The 23242-nt window shown below is 42.4% G+C and overlaps 1 protein-coding gene across 1 annotated transcript; it reads left to right on the plus strand.

Moving 5' to 3' along the window:
* Window positions 1-513: 513 nt before the first annotated feature.
* Window positions 514-21853, plus strand: lonp1 (lon peptidase 1, mitochondrial). The gene is made up of 21 exons (XM_037770446.1): window positions 514-1059; window positions 3859-3947; window positions 6263-6382; window positions 6695-6863; window positions 8236-8349; window positions 8493-8554; window positions 9201-9330; window positions 9688-9771; window positions 9874-9942; window positions 11096-11247; window positions 12393-12531; window positions 12678-12856; window positions 13761-13848; window positions 15380-15502; window positions 15687-15803; window positions 15982-16122; window positions 17453-17618; window positions 17721-17807; window positions 17923-18050; window positions 19584-19748; window positions 20890-21853. Exons 1-21 carry the CDS (start codon window positions 514-516, stop codon window positions 21043-21045), a joined length of 3024 nt encoding a protein of 1007 aa, XP_037626374.1. The 3' UTR covers window positions 21046-21853.
* The last annotated feature ends 1389 nt before the right edge of the window (window positions 21854-23242 follow it).

Here is a 23242-nt window from a genome sequence, read left to right on the forward strand (position 1 = left end):
CTCTCAGAACACTTAATTAATTACAATATGCTGAAAGGTTATTATGGAATTTTGCCCAATGATGCCAAAAATATACTGCCTACTGAAGCTTTAAATGGATAGTTTGGATGTTTTGAAGTATGGTTGTATAAGGTACTTCTCCATAGTCGGTGTGTTACCTACAGTAGATGGAGTTTGGAGTACGAGCCCAATGATGCCACAAATATACTGCCTACAGAAGCTTTAAGTGTAGGAAATACAATATCAAGAGAAATCACCTTCTTCAGGCAATAGGGAGGGAAAAACAGTCAGCTATGATTTTTCATTGTCAGGTCTCTTGGAGGGAAAACAACATTTTTTTTAATCCATTTCTTTATTTACCTGTATTATATCATCTCTTGCTCCACCCTCCAGCCCAGTAGATGGCGGTATAACGCGCCTCTAAGCTGGTTTGTTAGCTCCCAATAAACACAGTAGAAGAAGAAGAACGTCATCAGACGCTGACGGATGCTGTAGAAGGCTCCAGAGCTCAACATGGCGTCCTGCATGAGGATGCTCGGTGCTGCCCGGCAGCTGGAGAGAAGTCTGACTCTAAATGTTCAGCTAACGGTGAAGCGGTCCGGTGGGTGGAGGACCTGCAGCGGCCGACACCTCCTCCTCACCGACACGTCCCCGCCGAGCCAGCTCCAGGCCCCGCGGTTCTGCTCCAACGCTCCGGTCAGCAGCACCGCGATGACAGCCGGCAGCAGGCTGACCGGCACCGGCACCTGCAGACCGCACCGGTGGATGCGGGTCGGGGCCGCTCTCCGGGACCAGACCGTGCCGCTCTTCCTCGCACCGACCTGTCGACCCTACACGGTCCAGGACAGGATGTTCGGGAACCGGGCCAGCGGCGGGGAGGACGGAGGAGAGAGCTCGGGCTCCGGTGGAGAGGAGTCCGGAGGAGAAGGTGGAGCTCCGTACAGCGGAGCCACGATGACGGCTCTCACCCCCATGATGGTGCCGGAGGTGTTCCCTAACGTGCCGCTGATCGCCGTCAGCAGGAACCCTGTGTTCCCCCGGTTCATCAAGATCATAGAGGTGAGGGGGATATTTTTCACTGGGGGGAGCTGATGCAACCGTAATGCAACCAACCGCAGCCAGGTTACAAAACCGACGAGAAGGGATGACGCAGACGAAGGAGGCGTGACTTTACAGCAGCCAGGGGTCAGCAACCTTTACTGTCAGAAGAGGCATTTTAGGCAAAAAACAAATCTGTCTGGAGCCACAAAACATTTGAGCATTGTGATGAAGGTAACACAGTTTATAGTCTTAAGTATATAGTGTATAAGTCTAATGCAGTGAGGGCCCAAGTGCAAATGTACTACTGAGTATTAGGGTCACATTGAGGGAAAAACATCTGAGATTTCCAGAATAAAGTCATATTACGAGAAAAGAAGTCCTAATATTACGAAAATAAAGTCATAACTTTACGAGAAAAAAGAAAATAACACATAAAATTACTACTTTATAATATCATGACTTTATTCTTATAATACTATGACTTTTTTTAATTTTCGGCAAGGGCAGACCATTTTTTTACTGTGCATGTGTTGTACCCCAAAGATAAGACGCGTAGTCAGCCACCTTCCATAGGCTTTGCAGAGCAGCAGGAAGAGGCTGCAGCTTTAGCTCCGGAGCCCGTATGTACATAGTACCTATTATGCCCTGATATCGCGAGTCAATTTTTGGTCTTGACGATGCATATCGTCACGGTTTTATATTGCAATATTTTGTGGCACGATATTTCGTCACACCCCTAGTTACTACTGCTGCCTCACAGCAAGAGGGTCACAGGTTCAAACCCGGCTTGGGGACCTTCTGTGTGGAGTTTACATGTTCTCCTCGTCTTAGCGTGGGTTTTCTCCGGGTTCTCAGGTTTCCTCCCACAGTCCAAAGACATGCAGGTTCATTGTTGACTCTAAATGTCCCGTAGGTGTGAATGTGAGAGTGAATGGTTGTCTGTCTTTTTGTGTCAGCCCTGTGATAGTCTGGTGACCTGTCCAGTGGGAACCCCGCCTTTGCCCAATGTCAGATGGGATTGCCCCCCGCCCCCCGATAAAAGCAACAAATTTGGCACAGACATAGGTTTATAATACCAGTAAAATTGACAAAGATATCACTGGACACATTTCTTGGTCACCAGTAACCTCTAATCACAGTTAATACTGATCTTTGGGTTGTGTTGCTAACTAGCCGTGATATATGCCCAACTAAAGGAGATAATCTTCATAAATTGCTCCTGTGAGCGGATTACAGTTTGTTATGCTTTTTGTCTCTCTCCATTCACTCTCGTTGCTAGCGAAACAGTTTGCTAAGGTTGCTTTCACACATAACCCGTTTGGTTGGTTTAAAACAAACTCAGGTCTATTTGTCAAGTTTCCGTTTGTTTGGGCTGGTGCGGTTCATTTCTGGTGTGAAAGCAAGCGAACCAACCGCCAGCAGATGTGTGATTTTTAGCATGATTTCAAAAGCTAAACTACTAATAAATCCATCTGCTGATGGTGAAATCTGTTCAGGAAGTGATCTTATTGATCTGTATTTAAGGTCATGTATAGAAGCAGGTCAGTGTGGATATTTTTACCTGATTAACAGGTCAAAAGCTGTTAAAACTGCTGTGCTTGTATCCGACTCTGTGTACTTTGTCAGCTCATTAGCTTTACATTAAAAAATGTGCGGCAGCAATCCCACAGTAATTAACCCCATGCACGTATCCGTGCACTCCCCTATGGATACACGATATTGGGTTCACGATCTCGATACGATATTATAACAAGAATTTTAACAAAACTTGAATGATGAAAATATATAAGTGAAAAAGTAGCCTATTATTCAAAGGACACAAAATGCAAAACAATGCTGTTGTTTGCCCTATAGTTCAATTTTTTATGGTGTCAGTCCTTCCTCCTGTCCTCTGTCCTCCATCAGTCAGTATCAGTCCTTCCTCCTGGCCTCTCTTCTCCATCAGTCAGTAACAGTCCTTCCTCCTGGCCTCTCTTCTCCATCAGTCAGTAACAGTCCTTCCTCCTGTCCTCCATCAGCCCATAACAATCCTTCCTCCTGGCCTCTCTCCTCCATCAGTCAGTATCAGTCCTTCCTCCTGGCCTCTCTTCTCCATCAGTCAGTAACAGTCCTTCCTCCTGGCCTCTGTCCTCCATCAGTCCGTAAAAATCCTTCCTCCTGTCCTCCATCAGTCAATAACAGTCCTTCCTCCGGTCCCCTCTCCTCTATCAGTCCTTCCTCCTGTCCTCTGTCCTCCATCAGTCAGTATCAGCCCTTCCTCCTGGCCTCTGTCCTCCATCAGTCCGTAAAAATCCTTCCTCCTGTCCTCCATCAGTCAGTAACAGTCCTTCCTCCGGTCCCCTCTCCTCCATCAGTCAGTATCAGTCCTTCCTCCTGTCCTCTGTCCTCTGTCCTCCATCAATCAGTATCAGTCCTTCCTCCTGTCCTCTGTCCTCCTTGCGCAGTGTGTATCGGATCCAAAAATGTTTTTTCTTCATTTAGCGCAGAGATTTAAAAAAAGCCAGATAAAACTTGTGAGTGGCAGGCAGTATAAAAGAGTCAGACCCTGAACATCTGTCACCACATCATCTGCTGCACTAATTAGTTAGTGTACTAACTGCATTTGGTGCTTTAATTAATAAAGAGTAAAAAGTCCTGTTAGGTCATTTCCTAGAGGATCACTGGAATGACCTGAAAGTTCCCTTCCTTTAGAAACCCCACGCAGGGAATAATTACCGAACATTATACACCGTACAAGGGTAAATCTGATATTTAAGGAAAAGACTAAAGCTATTCTTAGGTTAAGTGTTTTACATGCCTGTCTTTTCTTCCTGTCAGGTAAAGAACAAAGCACTGATGGAGCTGTTGAGGAGGAAGGTTCGTCTGGCTCAGCCGTATGCCGGAGTTTTCCTGAAGAGAGATGATAGGTAAGTGTGATAACTCGCTGCTCTGCTAGAATCAATCATGGCCAGGTTGATACAGGCCTGAGAAGGAGAGCTATGCTCCCTGACTGTGTGCTTACATGCTATACTCATTGGCTTTTTATCAGATTTGTAAAACTTCAGATAAATGGGATAGCTGGTTTCCTTTAATGTATGGCAGACTGAACATGTGTTGTTGTTGTGGCTTCACATTAAAAGCTTTTCACTGGTGTGCCAATGTTTTTTTTTTATTATTTGAAGCAGCTTCAGGAAATGAATCTAATTGCCACTGAGATTAGTGGGGTTTTATTATAGGTCTTATTTTCACTCAAAGGAGACGTATCATGCTCATCTTCAGGCTCATACTTGTATTTTAGGTTTTTACTAGAACATGTTTACATGCTTTAATGTTCAAAAAAGCCTTTTTTTTTCTCATACTGTCCGTCTGAATATACCTGTATTCACCCTCTATCAGAAACGCTCCGTTTAGCGCATTTCAACAAAATGGCAACGGAATTCCGTTGCTAGGCAACAGTTTGGGTCCATGTTTACTTCCTGTCAGCTGATGTCATTCACGGTCACTGCAACAGGAAATAAACTGGGACACATTTAGAGTGTTTACATTTAAAACTGTTTAAAACTTTGAAATTGTCTGAATATTGTAGATTTGTGACGTCACAAATGGACAGAAATCGTGACGGCTTGTTTCAAACGCACAGTTTCTGAATACGCGCTGTGGTATTTATCTGTGGATTGAGCGTTTTCATACTTTCATAATACTTTCACCCTCTGTCTGAAACACGATTTAGTGCATTTCAACAGAATTGCGTTGCCTGCTAACAGTTTGGGTCCATGTTTACTTCCTGTCAGCTGATGTTATTTTCATACACTGCAACAGGAAATAAACTGGGACACATTTAGAATGTTTACGTTTAAAACCGTGTAATGGTCTAAATATTGTAGATTTGTGACATCACAAATGGACAGAAATCCTGACGGCTTTTTTCAAACGCACAATTTCTGAATACGGGCTGAGTGTGTTCCTCTGTATATTGACCGTTTTGATAGTTTAACAGTATTTATACAGCACTTAAAACTGCTTAATAATATAAAGCACATGAAAATCTCACTTTTTACAATATAGGACCTTTTAAATTAACTTATTCTACATTTAAAGAGCAGTTGTCTGTGATTATTTGTGCATGTGTTTTGCGATCAGCAGGTTGTGATATAGTGCTCCGATTCACACCTTCACCGTTCACCTCATAAATGTAAAGTAGTCGTTATATTCTGACATTTTGAGTGAACAACCCGTTTTGGAGACTGTATCAACGGTTCGGTTATTAGTCCCTGACAATTTCTGAATACGGGTGTATTTCTCCATATATTGAGCGTTTTGATAGTTTAACAGAATTTATATAGCACTTTAACCTGTTTTATATTATAAAAGACCTGAAAATCTCACTTTTTACAATATGGGACCTTTAATAAACTTGTGACAACACCGGTGTTACCAATTACACCGGACATTTTACAAGAAAAGATGACGGTCAATATGCGTAGCGCACTTACTTTGATCTTTAACGTGTGTCTGGCCTCTCCAGTCCAGTTTTTTGCTGTGGGGCCGCAGGTTTTAACGTTACCTGGCGCTGCTGCGCCACGCAAACCGGCTGAGACCTCACGGGGATTGCCTCATTAACGTTACGGTTCCCTTATAGCGTTGGGTTTAAATCTGAAATATTGCCAAATAAGTGCGTTTGCTTTTCGCTTCGACACCAAACCCCTCGACATCTCTCGCCCTGTCAACTCTCTCTCGACCTGTGTGAAATATGACACCTGCTACTCTGAGCTGAGACGTGTGGAGCAGATGCATTCACTTTCAGTTTGTAGCCCGACCACAGTGTAACACCCGTAACACAGACTACCGCGACAAGCTCACTACATTTCAACATTTGCATTCATACACTGATGGCAGAGGCTGCCATGCAAGGTGCCACGGTGTCTAGATATTAATTCACACACACTCACACACCGATGGCACTGTCTTCGGGAGCAATTTGGGGTTCAGTATCTTGACCAAGGAAACTTTGACATGCGGTCTGGAGGAGCCGGGGATCGGAACCTCCGACCTTCCACTTAGTGGACGACATGCTCTATGTCCTGAGCCACAGCCACCCCAGTTCTCTTAGCTATCATATGTATCTGATCAATGTAACTAATCAATGACTGCAGTGGTCAGTGAAATGTGCTAAGAACTTGACACGCTGCCTGCTGTCCATGTCTCTGTTTTGGTAGCAATGAGTGTTTTCTGTCTCTTGCAGTAATGAGTCAGATGTGGTGGAGTCTCTAGATGCCGTCTATTCTACGGGGACCTTTGTTCAGATTCATGAGATGCAGGACCTGGGAGACAAGCTGAGGATGATCGTCATGGGACACCGCAGGTGAGAAACACTATTTCTGCTTTTGAGTAAAAGGGTTGTCTCTAGAGGGTAACCCACAAGTTGCGAAAGTCTCGTGAGATGGTTGAGGTTAGGCATTGACCTCGAATGGTTAAGGTTAAGCATTGACCTTGAACGCTTAAGGTTAGGATAGGTCATCGAGTCTCACGAGAGTATTTGCAACTTGTCAGTAACCATCTAGACACGACTGCGAGGCGTAGTGGTTGGTTGGAGATGAAGATCTGCTCCCCACGGCACACTGTTGCCTTTACGTTGTGTGTAGACCTCTGCTACATGTATACTCTGGTCTGTCAGGATCCGGATCACAAGACAGCTGGAGGTGGAGCCCGAGGAGGCGGCGGCGACGTCCCCCGTGGGGTTTGAGTCGGAGTCGGAGTCTCAACCAAAACCTCCGTCGAGATCAAAGGGCAAACACAGCCGCAAGGAGCAACCGGGTCCCCCGACGGAGCAGCTCGAGGACAAGGTCTGTAACGTGACCCTCGCATGCCACATCTGTAGCCTACAGATCATACACGCTGACGCCGTAGCAAGACAATTACCTAGTTACACTTCAACGGAGCCAGAAAACAAGCACAATCATACAAAATTTATACGACTCGTCGACATACGAACATTCTCATAGTCCATGTAATCGTTTGGATGTAGGTATGAGTAAGTTCAGAGTTCCGAAGTATGTACGGGGCATGTTTGTATGTTTGCATGATAGGTTAGGGAGATACGATGAGATTATCGTTCAATGCGATGTCGGTTGGCCACGATAATGGTCCTCACGTGTCCGCGATAACAGAACGATACTCAATAATGCAACACCTGTAATGAATTTTGCGCTCTATTCAGTCTCTCACTTTCTGTTTTTCTCTAGCTTTCTCTATGCCTCACAAAAAGTCAAAAACATGTACAGTAGCATACGTCTGACATTGTAGCCTACATAATTATCCATGTAGCCTTAACTCCCAACAGGAAAGATGTCCGCTCTCATTAGCAAAAAGACACCAGATAGGTAGAGCCCGAGCAACACAACCTCCTCTCCACGCCAGATAGGTAGAGCCAGAGCAACACGACCTCCTCTCCACTCCAGATAGGTAGAGCCAGAGCAACACGACCTCCTCTCCACTCCAGATAGGTAGAGCCAGAGCAACACGACCACCTCTCCACGCCGAATAGATAGAGCCAGAGCAACACAACCTCCTCTCCACGCCAGATAGGTAGAGCCAGAGCAACACGACCTCCTCTCCACGCCAGATGGATAGAGCCAGAGCAACACGACCTCCTCTCCATGCCAGATAGATGGAGCCCGCGCAACACGACATCCTCTCCACGCCAGATAGGTAGAGCCAGAGCAACACGACCTCCTTTCCACGCCGAATAGATAGAGCAACACAACCTCCTCTCCACCATTGAACCTAGAGAGAGGAACAGAATTATTTTTAATTCACAGCTTGAGCAAGATACTGAACCCCAAACTGCTCCTGAAGGCTGAACCATCGATGTGCGAATGAGTATTTAGATTAGATCCTGATGGACAGGTTGGCACCTTGCATGGCAGCCTCTGCCATCAGTGTATGAATGTGTGTGTGAATAAGTGAATGCTGACATGTAGTGTGAAGCGCTTTGAGTGATCTGAAGACTAGAAAGGAGCTACTGTATATAAATGCAAGTCCATTTACCATATTTAATCCTAGACGTGTTTAGTCATCAGATCGTATTGAACATTTCTGTCATTTTAGTCAAACTTATTTCACAGAAAATGATATCTTACACATTCAGAAGTATTTGTAGTTAATATTAATTTTCACATTGATGATGGCGATTGCAACTCTGTTGTTCTTGGTCAGATTTCCAACGCAGACTTGGGTCCAAAGCTTCAGCCTCTGCCCTCCTCCAACATCCTGATGGTCGAAGTGGACAACATTCAACACGAGCAGTTCACTGTCACAGAGGAGGTCAAGGTACAAAACAAAACATTACATGTAAATGAACAGTAGGGGGTTATAAGATAGGAAGTTCCATCAAGTGGTTTTCATTCGTTTCTGATTCTGTAGCAGATGTCCTAAAGCATCTAAAAACTATAACATCTGTGTGTGTTCTGCAGGCGCTGACTGCAGAGATAGTGAAGACCATCAGGGACATCATCGCACTGAACCCCCTCTACAGGTCAGTCCTGACTCGTTAGTCAGTTATCTGTCACAAGTCATCTCATATTTGGTTGTTGGTCGTCTGTTTACGTACGAACGTCCATGTTAAAAACTATAACTGCTAACTTTGTGTTGAAAAATAAAACCTGCACCACAGGTTTCCTCTGATGGTTTCCTAGGATATTTGATATAGTGTTACTGTTAGGGTTGGAATGGTACACATTTACAGTGGAGGCTGGTCCACATAGGCAGAGGTGGTTGATCCTCCTCTATTTTTCAAAATATAAAAAAGGGTAATTGGTTGAAATAAACCATTACTAAATCCCAGTGTCATTTATACAAATATATTCTAATATTCTCTTCATTGGAAAAATCCATTATTTATATTCTGATTTAAAAGCTTCAACAGCAAGAAAGTGGTGGTGGTGGGGGCAGAGGAGGACAAGGTCCTGCTGTCCTCCCTTGAGGCGGGATCTCTTCTATCAGTTTAAAGCTGAAGTATGCTGAGATTGGAGAAAAAAAGTTATTTTTATAAAACGGTCGCTACATCGTGACAGTAGTACATGAAACGGGTTAACCTGAAATAAGTCATGTGCCTCTGTGTCCTCCGGTGCTGAAATAGAAGTGCCCTGAAATGTGCTTCTTTCTTTCTGTGTGTGTGTCAGAGAGTCGGTCCTCCAGATGATGCAGGCTGGTCAGAGAGTAGTCGATAATCCCATCTACCTCAGCGACATGGGAGCAGCTCTGACGGGAGCAGAGTCACAGGAACTACAAGACGTCTTGGAGGAGATCAATGTGAGCAGCCTGTTTGAAGGACTGTCTTATCCACTCTGTGGAAGACAGTCCTAGATGACCCCTACTGTATGTCAAAGCTCCGGAAGTGGCTTGTCTGCTGCTCTTTAGAGTTGTGGAAGCGGATCAGACGTCCATTTACCAAACCAATCAGTTAGAACTCATTCAACTGATACTGGTGGAAAACTATTCACATAAAGCATCAACTTTGAGTGGCAAATGGACTTCTGATAAAGAGCAGCACACAGACACTTCCCTCAGCTTTTCAATATGTTTACGTCTTATAATATTTAGCCTCTAACACCGATGAGTTGGAAGCGTACAGGCCTTTGAAATCCACTGCTGTGTGTCTCTCTGCAGATCCCGAAGCGTCTCTACAAGGCTCTGTCGCTGCTGAAGAAGGAGTACGAGCTCAGCAAACTGCAGCAGCGACTGGGCCGAGAGGTCAGAGGTTCATCGCCAAACACGTACGAGCTTTAGATACCGCTCTTCTCGTCACCCCTCGGTCATTCATCCGTCTCCCTCCCCTCCCTGCTCTGCTCACAGGTGGAAGAGAAGATCAAACAGACCCACAGGAAGTACCTGCTGCAGGAGCAGCTCAAGATCATTAAGAAGGTACAGCAGAGTTTGTCGTATTTATTATTGCCGTAGGGCAGGGGTCAGCAACCTTTACTATCAAAAATTATAGTCTAAGTATAGTATATACTGTAAGTCTAATGCAGTGAGGGCCAAAGTGCAAATGTACCACGGAATATTAGGGTCACATTGAGGGGAAAAAAATCTGAGATTTCCAGTATTAAGTCATAACTTTAAGAAAAAGTAAAAGAAAAAAAGTCGTAATATTATGAAAATAATGTCAGAACTTAAGGAGAAAAAAAGTTGAAATAGTACGAGAATAAAGTCATAACTTTACAAGAAAAAAAGAAAATAACAAGTAAAATTACTACTTCATAATATGATTTTATTCTCATAATAATACGACTTTTTTCTTGTAAACCTCTGACTTTATTCTCGTAATCTCAGATTTATTTATTTTTTCCTCAATGTGGCCCTAATACTCCGTCGTATCGTCATACATTAGACCTACAACAATGATTAATAAAATTGAAAATGTAAACAAAAAACAGTTATTCATTTCCAATTTTTAAAAATCCACAGGGAGCCACTGGAGAGGAGCTAAAGAGCCGCATGTGGCTCCAGAGCCGCAGGGCTATTGTACTGAATAGCATAAGATGGCACCCATGTTTACCATGTTGTATCCACCCCCAGAATGTGTCAGGTTTTTATAGTACTGACAGACTGACTGCAGTATAGTGCATATCACAGAATCACCTGTATGGGGAGAACATAAAACATCACTACAGGCAACATACAGCACGTCGGTAGTATCTTTACGTGTACCGTGCTGTGATTTCCACCACTGAGACTGATCTCAGAACAGCTCAAAAAGTCTTTTTTTTTACTTGGGAAGGTTCCTGAATGAGTGAAATAACCCGGAAGTAATAACATCCGCTGTTGCATTATAATTACGGAGCCTAGTGTGAGCGCAGTCGGATTCTCTGAGCACTGCGGCCGTCTTTTCCTAGGTCCTTCTGAATCCTCCTTCACGTCTTTGACCTCGACATCTTGACCTCGTGTTTTCCAAAAGACATTAGGACGTTCATTTTTTGACTTCTTCGACAGCAGCCTAGTTGAGGAACAGGTTGGTCTGTGGACTTCTTGGACCCACATTAAAACGATGTGTTTTGTGTGTGCTGTGGGATTTCAGGAGCTGGGTCTGGAAAAAGAGGACAAAGACGCTATCGAGGAGAAGTTCAGAGAGAGACTCAAAGAGAAGACCGTCCCGCAGCACATAATGGAAGTCATCAACGAAGAACTCAACAAACTGGGACTGCTGGACAACCACTCCTCAGAGTTCAAGTTGGTATTTTTTTTTGTCACCACTTAGCTTTTGAATTATGATGTCACTCGGTTGGCTTGAAGAAGGAGATATCTCAACAGAGTGGCGTGAAATTTAGTTTAGGTATTCACGATCTCTGGAAAATGATTCCTGATTCCTTTCTAGTGCTACTGTTTATCCAGGCTGGCTTATTTCCACTTTTGCAAAAAGAAAAGTCAAAATCCGTGCATTGAGGTCATTCATGCTTTACAGAAAATCAACCCTCTCCGTGGATACTTCATGAGATTTCCTCGAGGACAAACTATAGTTAAATGTAACACTCTTTGCCTGCAGGTGGCACTAAGGCCAAGGCTGAAGCAGCTTGTACAGTCTTTGCCTGTAGAGTAGGGGTGTAACGATACGTTTTTTACTACGACACGATACAATGCAATCTCCATGGTTCCGATACGATTCAAGGATGATATTTGGCTCATCTAGAGCGATACGAAACGATTCAAGGATTTGAAATCGAAAACTTTTTTTGCCAAAAATTCAATCTTTAGGACTTTGTTTCGACTAAAACTCGACTAAAGTTATCTTTCAGAGCAATACGTTGAAAAGAATGTGGTATAGTGACATCATTTAAAACAGTAACATATAAACATGACTTCACACATATATAGCCACAAGACCCCCCCCGCCCCCCCCTCCCCTATTCCAACTCTGTCTATTCTGTACAAGATGTAAACTCAGAATTATGAATACTCTGTTTAAGCCGAGTTTCAGTCCGAACCAGGATATCAGGGTCAGTCTGGGGTACAAGAATTCTCAGGTGGTCCAACTTAAGTTGATTATGCAGACTTCTGAAATGTAAATACATCAACCCCAGGCCGTTTCTGGATTTGAAAGCACGTGGGTTAATTAAGTAAGACTTGCCCGGAGTCACAGGAGGGTTTTACTAGCAAATGGAAACCTAGAGCTTATTTGGCGTTTGGGTGTTTTATGTTTATTATATTTTCAAGGTTATAATAATAATTGTACAAGAAATAGGCTGGTGGTGATCAGTGCAGGAATGTCAAACAAAGGAGCGTAGAGTGAAGGACAGAGTGAGGATACCTTAATCATTTCTGTTCTGTTTTACACTACAACAAACATTAACAACAACTACAACGACTGTGTGTTTCAGTGTGACCCGTAACTACCTGGACTGGCTGACCACCATGCCCTGGGGCACCAACAGTGAAGAGAACTTATCACTGGCAAGAGCCAGAGAGGTTCTGGAAGAAGACCATTATGGAATGGAGGATGTTAAGAAGCGAATATTGGTAAATGCACACGCACACAGTTTAAAAGCACAAAAAATTTAAAAAATACTTGTTTACTTGGATGACATATAGTTATCCACACATCAAAAGCTGTGGAGATTTTCTTTGTGGAAATGAACATGAGCTTCCTCTCTGTCTTTGTGCAGGAATTCATCGCAGTGAGCCAGCTGCGTGGCTCCACCCAGGGCAAGATCCTGTGTTTCTACGGTCCTCCGGGCGTAGGAAAGACCTCCATCGCCCGCTCCATAGCGAGAGCCCTCAACAGAGAGTACTTCAGGTTCAGCGTGGGAGGCATGACCGATGTGGCCGAGATTAAAGGACACAGGTCTGGAAGTCTATACTGCCGTTATTACTGAGGGACCTTATGATAGCTTACATTGTCAGGATCAATCTCGTAAAATGTAGTTTTTGGCGAGAAAATTTAATAAATCCAGTTGTTAGGAGATGTTTTCACATCAATATAAAATAGATATTAGAGAGGGAATTATGACCTGTTTAACTTCCTAACACTAGCTCTAAGCAGCTTGCCAAGAATTTTTTTTAATCAAAGCAAATATTTAAATAATCATAATCATTTGAATTGTGTGTTTTTATGCAAACAACCACTATAGATGACAATAACAAAGTACAGTACAGTACAGTGTACAGTAGACTACCCTCCCTGCCCCGAAAAATAGGGCTTTTGTTACCTGCAGTGCATGTTTTTATATGTTGGCATGCTGGGGGATTCTCTGTTTTGTTAAGGTTTGTTAATGGAAACATTACTACCCAAAACAGTCAGTCCTGTACGGTTCAAAAACTCCTGCATATAATGTCATTTTCTTAATAATATGCTGTTTGGAGTGATTTTCAGTATAATAAATGCTGAAAAAATAAGCGTGCAGTAGGTTTTCTATAAATGAATGTAGTGATAAAATAGAGGCCACGTCTAACAGAACTTGTTTGGCCCCCGGCAACAATCTGGGTTTCTCATGTGGCCCCCCAGGAAAAATAATTGCCCACCCCTGGTCATAATGGTGGTACTTGGAGAGCCAATATTTTCTGAGGTGGTACATGGTGTAAAAAGTTTGAGAACCACTGAAGTACAGAGCTCTGACAGAGAGAGACAGACCTATTATGCTTAAATGGGCACATAATCTAAAAGAAGACAAACATATCTGTGTTTTAATGTATTGTGTATGAGGAATGGAAGTTGAAATGTAATTGTGCGTGTGTGTGTGTGTGTCCAGGAGAACATATGTCGGAGCGATGCCAGGGAAGATTATCCAGTGCCTGAAGAAAACCAAGACGGAGAACCCCCTGGTGCTAATAGATGAGGTCAGTATGGTGGTGCTGCTTCTACTGTAGTTCAATATAAATCCATATTAGAGCAACATTAATATCACTGGAGAAAGTTTGCTGATGTGGTTTAAACTGTCTGCAATGAACAGATTCTTTCTGGCCGCTAGTTGTAGCTTCAGTTACCGGTAGATGGCCCGTATAACCGGGGGAGGAGTTTCATGGAGAGTGTTTTGCCTGTTTTGATATAGTGTGGATGACACTAAGTGACATGTGGACAACCAGTATTTGCATGTAGATGTCAGATATCAATCATAGCTGTTTAACCATTCCTCTTTTGCCACTAATACTCATACAGTCCCAGACAATAAACTTAAAAGCTAGCATCATTAATTTTTCTCTGTAGATATGGTCTCTTTAGTAATAGGTATTAGGGCCACATTGAGGGGGGGGAAAAATCGGAGATTTCGAGAATAGTCATAATATTTTGAGAATAAAGTCATAAGTTTCCGAGAACAAAAGTCATAACTTTATGTGAAAAAAAGTTGTAATATTCCGAGAATAAAGTCATAACTTAAGGAGAAAAAAAATAAATAACACGTAAAATTACTACTTTATAATAATATGACTTTATTCTCATAATGCTACAACTTTTTTCTCGTAAACCTTTGATTTTATTATAATATTACGATTTGTTTCTCATAAACCTTTAACTTTTTTTTCATATTACAACTTTTTTTGTCATAAACCTATGACTTTATTCTCAGAATATTATGATTTATTTATTTTTCCCCAATGTGGCCCTATAACTCTGTCGTACCGTCGTACCATAGACCTACAGCAATGATAAATAAAAATAAAAATGAAAATGTAAACAAAAACAGTTACTCATTTCCATTTTTAAAAGTCCACAGGGAGCCACGGGCGAGGGGCTAAAGAGCCGCATGTGGCTCCGGAGCCGCAGGTTGCTGACCCCCTGCTCTAGGAACATGGATGTGTGCACCAAATTTCACAGCAATCCATCCAAAACTTGGCGAGATATTTCAATAAAAAGCTAAAAGAGTCAACCTCATGGTGGCGCTGGAGGAAAAGTCAAAATCGTAGTCAATAGGAGACATAATCTGGGACACATGAACGTTCTGTAAAAAATGTGTGAAAAGTTGTGAGTCAGCTGTATATTGATGTTAACTATTTTAACAGATATAACATAGTACTACAATAAATAAACAATAATAACAGTATAATTCAGTCACTAAATGTATTATTTACATTTCAAATAGTTTTGGCCCCAAAAGAAAAACAATGAAATGATTCAAACTTCCAATTTAGTCGACGTCCCCGCAGTGTTGCATGACGGGGGGGGAGAGAATACTGTTGGAACTTTGATTTTGAATTTGTTTTCCAATCCGGAGAAGCGTAACGTGACCCTCGATCAATACTGGGCTCTAAATATTGAGTTTTTCTTTGGGCTCCCTGCAGTCTACTCAGCGGTCAGATTGAAGAGGTTTAAACATATATATATATATATATATATATATATATATAATGTGCCTTTCTCTAATCTTACAAGGTGGATAAGATGGGCCGTGGTTACCAGGGTGATCCATCCTCCGCTTTGCTGGAGCTTCTGGACCCCGAACAGAACGCCAACTTCCTCGACCACTACCTGGACGTTCCTGTAGATCTGTCGAAGGTAGGAGTGTGTGCTCTTTATGTACAGTTTCCACAGTGTCAGTGCTACATGGAGATTACCATTAAAGCTTTCCTGTGGAGTTTTCTTCTAAACAAAGTTCTTTTTTTCATTCATTCAATTGAAAAAATGACACGTAAAATACAGTTTATATAAGACCCACCCATCTCTGTCTGCTCCAATAAAGATTTTGTTCATCTGCACGGCCAATGTGACCGACACCATCCCCGAGCCTCTCCGAGACAGGATGGAGATGATCAACGTGTCTGGATACGTGGCCCAGGAGAAGCTGGCTATTGCCGAGGTATATACAGTATATACACACACATACATAATCATTATACAGTGTTATTGTGATTATTGTTGTGTATTTGTAATGATAGTGGTATAGTTTTTCTTAAAAATTTTTGTACAAGTAGTAAGTAAAACATGAATTTGCCTTGCTGTTACATCATCTCTATTTTTCTGTCTGTCTTGTCCAGCAATACCTGGTCCCTCAGCTCCGCACTCGGTGCGGTCTGACCGAGGAGAAGGCCTCGATCTCATCCGACGCCCTCAGTCTGCTCATCAGGCAGTACTGCAGGGAGTCCGGAGTCAGGAACCTGCAGAAACAAGTTGAAAAGGTTAAAAAATACTCTTATATGGTTGTACGAAACCAGAGCTCACATGCTCACATTAGGCTGCTCACAATAAAGATTTCAGTCAGCGTATTCTGCATATACATTCTACTACTACATTAGTATTTATTTTATTTACTTCATCTTTTAAAGGTCCCGTATTGTAAAAAGTGAGATTTTCTTGTCTTTGTTACAATAAAGCAGGCTTAAGTGCTATATAAATACTGTGAAAGTATGGAAACGCTAAATCCACGGAGAAATGCACACAGCCTGTATTCAGAAACTGTGCGTTTGAAACAAGCTGTCAGGATTCCTGTGATTTTTCTGATGTCATAAATATACAATATTTAGATCATTTCACAGTCTTAAACATTCTAAACGTGTCCCAGTTTATTTCCTGTTGCAATGTATGTAAATAAAATCAGCTGACAGGAAGTAAACATGGACCCAAGCTGTTGCCTAGCAACACAATTCCGTTGAAATTCCGTTGAAATGCGCTAAAATGGAGCGTTTCAGACAGACAGTATGAGGAAAATAACGTTTTTTTTTTTAACATTACAGCATGTAAACATGTTCTAGTAGAAACACAAAATACAAGTATGAACCTGAAAATGAGCATGATATGGGACCTTTAATAGGACCAACGGGGATTGCTGATGTGCACTGACTGGGAGGACATAGGTCAGAAATACCAACAGAAAACCACCCGCTAAACTAATCTTAAAGGTCCTATATTATGTATTGTTGTATTTTATGTTTCTACTAGAACATGTTTACATGCTGTAATGTTAAAAAAAAAACCTTTATTTTCCTCATACTGTCTGCCAGAATATGCCTGTATTTACCCTCTGTCCTCTCCGTTTTAGCGCATCTCAACGGAATTGCGTTGCTAGGCAACAGCTTGGGTCCATGTTTACTTCCTGTCAGCTGATGCCATTCACATCCACTGCAACGGGAAATAAATTGGGACACATTTAGAATGTTTGAAGCTGTGTAATGGTCTATAGATATGTTGTAGACTTGTGACATCACAACTGGACAGAAATCCTGGAGGCTTGTTTCAAACGCACAGTTTCTGAATACGGTCTGTGTGTGTTTCTCCGTATATTGAGCGTTTTGATACTTTAACAGTATTTATGTAGCACTTAAAACCTGCTTTATACTAAAAAAAAAAAGACATGAAAATCTCACTTTTTACAATACGGGACATTTAAAGTCATGTATATTCATTTAGAAACCAATAACAAAAACAACATTATTTCTTATTTTAATGACGCAGTCACACCAGAGAGCAGCACATCCTCCAGTGTAATCCTTTTTACCATCTGTCTGTCAGGTTTTCCGTAAGGTGGCGTTCTGCATCGTCAGCGGTGAACAAACCGCAGTGACCGTGACACCCGACAACCTGCAGGTCTACGTAGGTAAACCTATTTTCACAGTGGATCGAATGTACGACATCACCCCACCAGGAGTGGTTATGGGGCTGGCATGGACCTCTATGGGTGAGTGACACAAACACACACACACACACACACACACTAAAACCAGTACCAATAAGAGACGTAACATGCTGAAGGTCTGCCTGTATTTCATCCTCCGTGTAGGAGGGTCGACGTTGTTCATCGAGACTTCGTTGCGCCGTCCTTCTGGAGTAGGGGACCCTAAAGCAGAGGGGACACTGGAGGTCACAGGTCAGTCTGGAAGACCACAAACTCTAGAGTCATTCTACAGGGCGGAAGTTAATCAGTCTGTCTTCACCAGATACTGAACAGAGAGTGTGTTAAAGTTGCTGATGCTCCTCTACAGGTCAGCTGGGTGATGTAATGAAGGAAAGTGCAAAGATCGCTTCAACCTTTGCCAGAGCCTTCCTGATGACCCAGGAACCAGAAAATCACTTCCTGGTCAACTCCCACCTGCATCTGCATGTCCCTGAGGTAACCATGGTGATACAGTTGCTGTATATAAATAACTTACTGATTGCTATTGCTTCATTTGTTTATTCCAGTGGTTCTCAAACTTTTTACACCACGTACCACCTCAGAAAATATTTGACTCTCCAAGTAGCACCATTATGACCAGGGGGGGTGGGCGGGCAATTATTTTTCCTGGGGGGCCACATGAGAAACCCAGATTGCTGCCGGGGGCCAAACAAATTCTGTCAGACGTAACCTCTATTTTATCACTGGATTAATTTATAGAAAACATACTGCGCACTTATTTTTCAGCATTTATTATACTGAACATCACTCCAAACAGCATGTTATTAATAAAATGACATTATATGCAGGAGTTTTTGAACCGTACAGGACTGACTGTTTTGGGTAGTAATGTTTTCATTAACAAAACTTAACAAAACAGAGAATCCCCCAGCATGCCAACATATAAAAACATGCACTGCAGGTCCAAAAAGCCTTATTCTACGGTGCAAGGAGGGTCCTCACAGTACTGTACTGTACTTTGTTATTGTCATCTTTAGTGGCTGTTTGCATAAAAACACACAATTCAAATGATTATGATTATTTTAATATTTGCTTTGATTTAAAAATCTTGACAAGCTGCTTAGAGCTAGTGTTAGGAAGTTAAACAGGTCATAATTCCCTCTCTAATATCTATTTTATATTGACGTGAAAACATCTCCTTCAAACAACTGGATTTATTCAAGTTTCTTGCCAAAAACTACATTTTACGAGATTACATTTGAACACATCATGATAACGTTGTAATTTACCTTCACCCAATAGTCATTTTTTCTGAGTTGACTTTGAATGCATCATAACAATAACTCAATGGCACCTCCGTTAATGTTTCGTATCTCCGGTATTTAGCCAGTCAGGACTGTGCTGCCCACCGGCTGCTAACAGCTAACGTTACTAACTCTCCTACTGCTGATTTCAACACAGATTTGTTGTTCACAGTGTCGCTTTATCAGGGAAAAATAGGGTGCACCCCCTCAGGTTTAGTAGCGCCTTGTGGTCCGTGTACCATAGTTTGAGAACCACTAGTTTATTCCTTTTACTTATTTTTTACTAGCTATAAAATAGTATGCAAGAGGAAATACTTTTCGTTTGTGTAGCATTCTTCAAAATCAAAGTGCTTAAAGGACCAGTGTGTAACAATTAGGGGGATCTATTGGCAGAAATGAACATAATATTAATAACTGTTTTCTTTTGTTTTTTTTGTTTTGAGTATAATCATCTGAAAATAAGAATGGTTGTGTTTTTGTTACCTTAGAATGAGCCGTTTATATCTACATACGGTGCGGGTCCTCTCCACGGCACACGGGAGAGGCTTCAGTTGGTTGCAATCTCAACCTCACCGCTAGATACCGCCAGATTCTACACGCTGTTCCTTTAAAGTTGCTATGTGTAGATTTGAAAATATCCTGCTTTAGTGTCCGTCCGTCCCCCCCCAACGATGGCAACGATGCTCGTTCCTATCCGTTCATCTATAACGTCACTTGTTTCTAGGGGGCGACTCCCAAGGACGGACCAAGCGCTGGCTGCACCATCGTCACAGCACTGTTGTCACTGGCAACCGACCGGCCGGTGCGTCAGAACGTAGCCATGACTGGTGAAGTGTCACTGACCGGCAAAATACTGCCAGTCGGAGGAATCAAAGAGAAAACTATAGCGGTAAGTACAAGACACACACACACACTCACTCACACAGAGATATATAAACGGTTCCCAAACGCATTGCATTTTTTAAATTATCAATATTAATATATGTTGTCAATATAGATTTAATGTTAGCACATCTGACTTAAATCCAATATATGTAATGTTTGAAGATTTAACATTGCACCTCTTTAACGCTTAAGTTGGTGAGATTGGAGCAAATATGATTTTTAAAAAAAAGAAGTTATTCCTATAAAACGGTCTCTATATCGTGACAGTAGTACATGAAACGGGTAACCTGAAAAAAATCATGTTCCTCTGTGTCCTCCGGTGCTCCTAACGGCATCTGCACGATTTCACAGACCGGAGGAAAAAAAGCAGTAAGAGCTGATCTGAGTTCTGCTGTCCAGCTGCCGTGTATGAGAGCCGGCTGTCAATCACTCGTGAAATCCGACCAAACGGTCAAACTAGGCAGCGCTGATCAAATATGAATCAATATTCTGTTACGTTAATGCCTATTTCTCTCCTCAGATGTTTTGAGAAAGTTTGGGTCACGGTAGCCATTGTGAATTCTCTTGAAGGAATGCCAAATTATCAGTCACATGACCGGAGCACAGCCAATAGGAACGCTCCCTCTCTCTCTGAAATGACCTGTGATTGGTCAAAGTCTTCCGTCACGGGCTAGATTTTCTAAAGCCTGAAAACAGATCCATGATGAGGAGCAGAAGTCTAGTTATCTCTCAGAACACTTGAATTACAATATGCTGAAAGGTTATTATGGAGTTTTTTGCCCAATGATGCCAAAAATATACTGCCTACTGAAGCTTTAAAGAATAGTGTTAGAGACGTAATTCGCTTCCGTTTTACAGCTGTTTCTTTTGTAATGGATATTGTTTGTCGAAAATCTGACTCCGAGGGCATCACATGACCTGCAGTTCCAACTTTGGCCACTGAGCCCAATATTGTCATCAGCCAAACACTATTGCTGAGGCTCGGAATGTGTCATCAACCATAACAAGGCTAAAGGCCAGCTAAACCCCTCTGCTGTCAGGCCAAAAATATCGTTGTTTTTGTAGAAGTCATTTTGAAGTATATTTCAAACTAATGTCCGTATTTAATGAAGAATTTTAACTGGATTTTTGTGTGTTCCTGTTAGGCCCGTCGTGCTGGTGTGACCTGCCTCATCCTGCCAGAAGAGAACAGAAAGGACTTCTCCGACCTGCCCGACTACATCAGGGAGGGCCTCGAGGTCCACTTTGTCGATCACTACTGCCATATCTACCCCATCGCCTTCCCACGGGACCAGTCTTAACCTACTTTCCAATTACAACACTAAATCCAAAGGCGAGATGGACCAAGACTTCTTTTTTGTGGCACTAAAGAACCCAGAACCACATTTGGTACCACATAACACTGATTGTCATTCTGGTTGTAGTCGTACTAAATATGCAGATTGGACTCCGAGGCACCTGCCGTGGAAAATGGCGCTACTTTATCTGTTGGAAAGTAGCAGCGAGCACGGCTCCAAATCATGAACATCATCGGGTGCGCGGTAGTGGCGAGGACAGAACGAACACGACAGAACGAACACGACAGAACGCGTTTCAGCTATAGACCATCATCAGTTGATGATAGTTTATAGCTGAAACATGTTAGTTTTTTCCCACAATAAACAAAAAAGGACCTTTTATCTGTGAGCACCAGTGATTGTTTGCTACAATATCTGTTCCAAAGTCATCCAGAGGAACAAGCCGGCTCGGTGATCACTCAGATAATTCAGTTTCAGCCACCACAGGACCCCTGAAATGTAGGAGGACCTTCATGTGATAGAAGACAACATCACTGAACTTGAACCAACTGTGCCAAAGATGGCCATACGCAGTAAAGTCATGGTGATGATGACGAACACCTGGTCGGTCATCACTGGAGATGATGTCATCGATGAGCAGAGGTTTTTAGGTGGCCGCCTTGCTGCCGGGCAGCCTCTTTACCCACAACTCTCATTATATTAGAGCTGTGGATGAACTCTTTCCCGTATTTCTTATAGTATTTTATATTATTATTATTTTTGGTCAGATGTGATGATGATGATATTGAAATAAATTAAATCATAAATGCAACTGTGCCGGCTGCTGTTATCTTTACTAATCAATGTGTGGATTTTTTTAGTGACCCAACTGAGGTTTGATCCAATTGTCTAGATTGTTGTTGGCTATCTTAAAAAAAACAAAGTTATTTAAGTTGCGGATATCCGCAACTGAATTGTGGATATCCGTAATTCCAGTTCAAGGAATCTTTAATTATCTTTAATTCCCCTCAATTGCAGACATCTACATTGTCCTTTTTAGATATCTAAAATTAAATTTTGACTAGTCAGAATGACATTGTAGATATCTCAAACTGGAGTTACACATAGTCAAAATGTAATTTACAGATATCTAGAATTAGAGTTTTGACTAGGTGAAATGACGTTGCAGATATCCGTAATTACGTCATGAGCTACGGCAAGTGGGAGGTGAAGCTATTCAAACAGACTGTGGCGCTGCACTGCAGCCGTATGGGTTTATAAAGTGTGTCTGGAGACAATGAATTTACAATACGCTATTAATTTCTACCACAACTCTCTAGTGAACAAAGCTCAAGTTGGCCACAGATTCCTCGATGATGAGCTCTTTCTATTTCACGTCATCTGATCCACAGCGGTCTCTGACCACTCGTCTCCCAGCCGGCTGCACATAGAGACCGATGTTATGTCTCCAGCTCGGAGGACTTAGAGGCTCGTTGTGATTAAGATGAGGTTGTAGCTCGTTGTCTACCTCACTACGGTTAGAACTGTTTTAACTATGTTTCTCTTATGTGTTATTGATCCGGGAAGTTTGAATCTGTCAATATCTTTCACACTTTACCATACTATCCTAGTGAGCAAAAGCTCCTGCTCACACTGTTCAGATCATGGATGTATTAAGAGAACTGGATCCAGCGTTGGAGGCGGGGCCCCGTTCATTCCTATGAAAGTTGCTCATTGGCGCATGAAGCCTAAATCACTCGACTTCCGTCTGGAAAAGTATCCAGATCTTGGGCACATGGAACATAGAACATGCGCAGTAGCGACCGCTCGGTCACATGACTCGGTCACGGGGTCCCAACGTCACGCCGTCGTCACGGCTTGCGCTCCAGCTCTCGGTCTGGGTCTCATTCACATGAACGGAGGAAGAGAAATAACTCTGGATTCAGCTATTAGTGCGTTTTACAACTTTAAAAACGTAATTTTTTTAAATAAGGGCTATTAGAGTGTTTGTAATGGGGAGTTGATTCACCTAAAAAAAAATTATCCACTGAGTTACAGACGTCTCTTTCCCAATGTAGGTCTATGGGAGAAAGTCTTTTTGGGCCCAACGGCATCACGTGACGGACACGGAAGTTGTAGTACCGCTGTTTGGCCACTAGGAAAGTTGGGATCAACGACCGCCACTCTTCCTGGGGACTTGGTTCAGATGATTTGTTGGGCC

The sequence above is a fragment of the Sebastes umbrosus genome, chromosome 5, assembly GCF_015220745.1.
Source record: "Sebastes umbrosus isolate fSebUmb1 chromosome 5, fSebUmb1.pri, whole genome shotgun sequence".
Lineage (NCBI taxonomy): Eukaryota > Metazoa > Chordata > Actinopteri > Perciformes > Sebastidae > Sebastes > Sebastes umbrosus.